At 40.4% G+C, this 6,896-nt stretch overlaps 1 protein-coding gene across 1 annotated transcript; it reads left to right on the top strand.

The window, feature by feature from the left end:
- Nucleotides 1-1,153: 1,153 nt before the first annotated feature.
- Nucleotides 1,154-2,052, top strand: ASCL4 (achaete-scute family bHLH transcription factor 4; the record flags this gene model as incomplete). Its single annotated transcript, XM_080364213.1, has 1 exon — nucleotides 1,154-2,052. One exon carries the CDS (start codon nucleotides 1,154-1,156, stop codon nucleotides 1,721-1,723), a length of 570 nt encoding a protein of 189 aa, XP_080220339.1. The 3' UTR covers nucleotides 1,724-2,052.
- Nucleotides 2,053-6,896: the final 4,844 nt, after the last annotated feature.

Here is a 6,896-nt window from a genome sequence, read left to right as displayed (position 1 = left end):
CCTCAAATGTCAAAAGTCCTTGTCTTTTGTGCACCTCTTCTCCCTGACATGCTGCAGGCAAACTGGAGGATGCAGCCCAGATCTGGCACAGTCACAAGGGATTTTCAGCTCCCCAGTTAAAGCAGTGTGTAGGGCCCAGCAGGGAAACCAACATCTGTGTAAACATCTAGTAATAACAACACAGGGGGCAATCAGGGCGTCGCCTTTGAATCATTTATCTGAGGCAGGTGCTCATAGTGATGACCAGAACATTCCTGCAATGAAAAGAAACATGCAAAGTGTTGAAGAGTTTTTGAAAATGCTCATGTTCCATTTGCTAAATGCACACTTCTTGAAAAAGCCTCTCTTTGGACAGAGAAAACAGTTTTCTTCTTATGCTTGCACGCCGTATGTATTCTTGATCTGACATGACTTGCAACCACAAGAGAGCACTCTTTCTTTTGAAGATTTCTCAGCTTCCCCAGAAAGCTAGAGACATGCCGTATAAGTTTTGCAAACTGCTTGTGAGCTGTTTCAGTTAGACCAGAGCAGCCGAAACAACAAAGCTTGCAGTTGTCTTTTGGACTTCATTGTGAAAAGCCTTTGGGTAGTTTTCAGATGACGGAAGATCCTTGGTTCCTGAAAGGGAGGAGTTCTGCCAAAACTTTGAAGATCCCTGTAAACTTTGCAAATTACCCATCTTTTGGAGACAATTATATCAAACGGTATCGTGGATTACAATACATGAGAAGTGTTTAGAGCCTGGAAGATTATTTATGTTTGGCATTAACTCTTCTGGTCATAATTTCAAGCTGAGAGAAAAGGAATACACAGGAACCCTCTTATTATCTTTTGAAATATGAAGATCAGAGGAAAAGAAGGGTTTAAAGTGTGGAGTGATGGTCGTCAAAACCTGTCTGTAAATTAGCTGGCATCCTACTTCTATAAAAACAACAAGGCTTGGAGCTGATTTCTAGGCACAGAGTGGACCTCGTGAGTTGTTTGCCGTGCTTTGAGATCTGAATTTTTGTACACCACAGGAGGAAATTGCAGCCTGCAGGGCAGAGTACCTATACAAATGTTTCCTCCTTGCTTGGACTGATACAAGATTTGGAAGCCAAATTCAGGAACTGACATTCCACTGGTGAGGGAAAAAAATAGAAACAAAAGAAGCATGGACAACAATAAAGATGATGATGGACTGTTGAACAGGATCGCAGGATTTCCAGGAGCCATGTCCCTGGCTAACAGCCATGTGCATCCCCATGGGGTCCCCCTGAGGGAACCTTCTGGGGTTCCCTTCCATCTGGATCCGTCTTACTGGGAGCAAGCCTACGGCAGGCACGCAGGTCGCATCTCCTACATCCCATTCCCTGGCTGCGTGGGTGTCTACGACTATTCCTTCGAGCCTGCCTTCATTCGAAAGAGGAACGAGAGGGAAAGGCAGCGGGTGCGCTGTGTAAACGAGGGGTACACGCGCCTGAGAGAGCACCTGCCCAAGGAATTTGCTGACAAGCGCCTCAGCAAAGTGGAAACCCTGAGAGCTGCCATCAGCTACATCAAACACCTGCAGAGCTTGCTGGACTGCCATCCCTTTGGGTCTGACAGCAAGGAAATACTCCCTGCCAAGGAGCTTGTGGCAGCTCCTAGTCCTGGTCCCCCGCGGGAGTGCAACAGTGATGGAGAGTCCAAAACCTCCTCAGCTTCGTCGCCCTACAGTGAATTTGAGGAGATGGGCAGCTAGGAAACAGCCTCTCTGGAGACAGAACCCTTCGAGTTCGGCTGAAAACTGAATCTTAACACCCTGGGGCTTTTTCTACAGGTGAAAATGACTACCAGGAAAATGGAAAACACCTAAGAGAGGGAAAAAAAAAAAAGAAAAGGTATTTTGTCAATGGACTTTAAATGCTGTCTGTATAAAACCTAAAGATGATTTGTAAGCAGATATCTGTCAGGTTGCTTCAGCTGTATTGCTAAACTTCATTTGAGTTTTTAAAACTGAAGCAACTTCTGCATTCTACTTTTCACTCAGCTTTTATTCTGCTTGTCTATTTTCTTTTGCCTTTCCCTCGTTCAGACAGCAAAACCAGATAAATCCATTTCAGGAAATTCTCCTCCCCTTTCTCCTGCTTCCTCCTGTAAGTTTTATTGTGTGTTTTTCCTGACTGCTAACCTGAGATGCACTGGGTTGCAAACACTTGGACTGGGAAAGGTAAGATTTAGATAAAATGTCTTTCCCTAAAACTTTTAGAAAATTCACAGGAATACTTCTATTTCTGAAAAGGCAATTGAAATAATATAAATAAGTTTATATTTGGGAATTAATTTCTTTTATGACATCTTCTAAAATGAAAGAAGCAACTCATACATTGGACACTGGCTGTTTGGTGATTGTTCAAAGGATAATTTTCAGGAAAATAAAATCTGACACTTTCATTATAATCAATGCTTGGAAGAGGGAAGCAGAGTTCTGTAAAACGGCACCTCCAAAAGCAAAGCTTTACTTGTGATACTGAAAAAGTGTTACCGGCTTCTGTCGTTCTTTTCTGAAAATTGAGTTTGTGGACAAAGTAGTTTTGATTGTGTCTTTTTGACAGGTCAGAGATTATATGCTTAGAAATATGTTCCTGTAGTGGTTAGATACTGGTGTGTACAAAAAGGGCAACATTAGATATATCCATTTACATCTGCATGAAAATATAGGTATTTCTCCTTTTGTTTAGAATATTGTGTTACTTTGTCAAAGAATACACCTTTTGAAATGATCTCAAAATCTATGGAATACCTTTAATTTGGACCATGGCTACATAAAATGAGAATTTGTCTGCAAATTACTCTAAAAACTTCCTTTCTCAAAGGCCAGATTTAAGTAACATTTAGCTTATGTCTTTAAATTCCATTCTGAATATTGGATAAATTTGTTCTTACCCACATAATTTCCACAGATGTTTCAAACTTTTTTTTTTTTGGCATCACGTTGTTGAAATGGTTTTGTATCTTTTTGTCTTTCCTTCATGTTATGCTGACTACACACCTGAAAAAATACTCCTGTACAAATAAGAACAAATACTGATTAAATACCTCAAAACATGTCCATCAATTTCATTTAAATAAAAATTTGAATTAATCCTCGCTGTGATATTTTCTCTTTCAGTCGATAATGAAAGGGACAGCACTGTAAGTAACAAATGTTCAGGAAAGAATAAAGAAAATGAATGGGAAGTAAATACAAACTGCTACCTATGAAAATAATTTTTTTATTTAGATTTTTAAATCTAGATAAGGAGCAGGTTTGTGCTGTGGGCATCTGGTCAAAATTATTTGGTACAAACTACTTTGCTGATTTCTAGGAAACTACTGTGAATATTTGTACACTTTAAGCTATTGGGTGCCTACCTTCAAGTACTTGCAGTCCAAGCGTGGGTCTAGGTATTGCCGGACCTCTGTACCTAATTATTTTTTCTTAAATTACAACCAATAACCTTGAAAACCAAACACATTTAGGCAAATCACACAGTTCAGAAATGGAAAAAGCCTAACGGAGTTGTCCAAATGATTTTGCTGCAAATAATTTGTACTGAAGCAGCACTGTTCAAAATGTCAATGGCAGTCACAGGCTTCATTCTTTATTCTCTATGTGGTAAGCAGTTTCCTTTTTCTAATGACTATGTTGTTTTCCTCAGGGCTGTTACTTCTACAGGGCCTGTTTCCCAGACCCAAGAAGTATAGTTACCTGGGCAGTTCTCTCTAAGCATCCAGAGATGAGGCACTCATTTTTGGGTGCATGTTTGTAATTGTTATCCAAGAAAGGGGAGAAGCGTAAGGCAGCGGCTTGAATGTCTGGTTTGGATCCATTATTTGGGGGCTTTTTTTATTCCTTTTGTGGTCTCTGACAAAAGATTCAGCCTCTCTCCCTGCCTCAGTTTTGAGATTTCTGGAAATATGGTAGTGCTTCTGGTAACTCTGTCAGTAAGTCTGAATTGCATTTCTCCCTCAAAGCAGAGATTAAATCTTTGTTATGTATTAGAAACATAGACTTCCTCAGACTACCTAAGACAAATTCTGTGAAACGTATAGTTGTTTGTAAAGCACTTTGGAGATGAAGAGCAGCTAATGTATATATAATGACAATAAAGAGCCAAAACATACAGAGCCACTGAAGATAAAAATTATCAGAATGACTGTTACTTCCTGCGCAGGAGGCATCAGGTAACACCCCAAATAATTTTTTAGGTCAAATGGTTATCACAGAGGTTTGACCCCTACAGAGGCCCATCCAGGAGCCATAGTCTTTTGATTTCCACATCCCAGAGAGATGGTGTTGTGTGCCACCTTCTCCGTGATCAGCTAGTTAGATTGGCTGGAGAAGTGAACTGGGTCATGGCTCTGCCCCCTTGCAGCTTCATCTCACATGGGATGTTCCTCAACAGGACTCTAACCGAGTGGAGAGCATCACACCCTGGGCCTGTGCTTTGCCATTGCCACTGTAGGGTATCTCCTCCTGTGTGCGATACAGGCTGATCTGATGCACATCTACATGGGACTGGTTTGTTTGTTGCATATCCTTAATACTATGCAGTCAGAACCACACCTGGATTTTGTGAAATAATATTCTGGAAAAGACCTCTGGACATCAAGTCAAGGAAATTGGTTAGAAGTCTACATTTCAATAAAACTGTAGGTACTTTTTTTTAGATTATACGGCTTTAACAGCTCTAGAGATGTCCTTAAAAGGCTTCCCAATCCAATTTCCATATTGAAGATGCAAAAGTAAGTGTGTCACATGTAGCTTAATTTAATTTTAAAGAAAAATGAATTATTGGATGAAAAGGAAATTCTTTCTGTGGAAAAAATCTGTCACAGGTTGAACCACTCATAGGAAGGGTGTACATTTTTTTTCTCACAGTTCCTGTTGTCATGCAAACCCCTTGCACACTTTTAGCACATGGAAGTAGAAAAGAGCTCAAGATTTCCCAAATATGGATTGATGCTTTCTACGGAGATCAGCAAGGGTTTCAATTGAATGATACATTTCAAAAGTTTTCTTGAGCTGTTTCTGTCTACATAAAACTTTTCTTCAAAGCTGCCAAAGTGTATAATTATCAGACTTTGAAAGTGGACAATGATTCAACTTGTCACCCTGATAGTTAAAGTTTAAATAAAAATGTTGACCAAGAATTCTCTCCGTGCGGCACAATTACTATTTACAAGAAAGGCGAACACTGATATCCCTAGGCAACCACGCTATAGCTTTATCAAACTCATGCACACCAAATGCAGACACTTTAATCTTTCTATCAAATGTGAAAAAACCGCACATTTGAAGTCTTCCCTCTTCTGACATTAAATTACAAATCCATTTGCTCCTTGATATTATCAGCATTTTAAAGATGTGTAATCCTGGCCATGGGATTGCTTTTAATCCTCTAATAGCTATTTAGCTGATTTCTCTGTAAAAGCCCATCCAAACTCCTTTCATGTTATATTACCCGGTGTCAATAACATGGCCAAAGAAAACTAGAAGGCACTATAGAAAAGTCATGTTCAGACAGTAAAACAATCAGGGCCAGTTTATCTCACTGGAATAAATGAACAGGGAATGTCTCCACAAAAATAAAGCATTTTGGAAAACATTTGTCACCAGCCTACTTGGGAAGGAGGCAACAGAAGATCAAAAACATTTTGAGGAGAAATTCTCAAGTGGTACCAATGGGAGGGCCCTGTGAAAGTTAGCTGAGGTCAATTGCTATGACTGAGCAAGGTCTTGGTAAGTCTCTCTGTCCTGGTTTTGTTAAAAACAAGTTTCTCTTTTAGTGAATTTGCCTGTCAGCTAAAGCCTTCATATTAACTGCATTTTCCTGGAGAACCAGACACATGTTTTGGTAAACCTAGCAATGGAATTGCAAACTTATTGATAAGCACGGATGGACATCTCGCGAGGGGGGCAACGAGAAACAAGTGACCAAGAAACTGACCAACTGTGTATAACATCCCATTCACGTGAATACTTCATATAAAAGTGGGAGATCATGAGGATCTCGTCCCTTTTTGCCTTTTCCCTTCTGCTTATGGCCGACATTAGGAGAGGACCTTGCTAGTCGTCCCTGCGAACTGAGGCCTAGTGACAGACTGAATCCAGCTCTGGTTGGCTGCAGAGTCCAATCCAGGACTTCAGGTGCCGGCTCTGCAGTTGCTGAGACTTTCAAGATTGGTTTTGTATATTTTGTATTATTTTCTCTATTCTTATTAATAGCATTAGTAAAACATCTTTAATTTTTTTCCAACTCTCTTCTCTCTGTCCTTCTTTCCCTCCCGATCGCCTGTGTGGGGGAGAGGGGGTTAACAATACATCTGCCAGGGTTTTATTGTCACCCCGCAATCTTAACCCTCAACACTCTCCAAAAGAGAGTCCAAGCACATATGCCCTAACCAGGTGCTCGCCTCTAGTAACCCTCAGCATATAGATAAATGGCTACAGAGTAAGTTATTACCATTAATTTACCTCTTGGTAAATTAATTCTAGACAAATTGGGAGAAGCAAAATGGTAAGACTGCAGTTGTACGCAGTTCTTACACCAGGCTGTCCAGCTGTAGATCAGGAAACCCCGTATACACAAGATGAGCAACACTCTCCATCAACTTGAAGGTGTGCTTTTAGGTAAAAATCTGCTATAAATACTCACTTATGTATTTCCCGCATAATTTTACACATTTTTTCCACTTCACTGTGAATATGTCCACTGACAGAGCAATGGAAAAGTTCTCCTTGTTGCCCTTGCCAGGAGAACAAACTAGAGGAGTAAAGGTGTTTCTGAAGGTACATGCCTCTCTCTCTGGATCTCAGTAGATCTCCATACGGAGGATCCAATGGTGGATCAAATACAGAGAAGGGTCAGGCTAGCATGCTGGTGAAAGGG

This window comes from Nesoenas mayeri (assembly GCF_963082525.1).
Source record: "Nesoenas mayeri genome assembly, chromosome: 1".
Lineage (NCBI taxonomy): Eukaryota > Metazoa > Chordata > Aves > Columbiformes > Columbidae > Nesoenas > Nesoenas mayeri.
The sequence above is the reverse complement of the archived record's forward strand: the minus strand, read 5'-3'. Positions and strand labels throughout refer to the sequence as shown.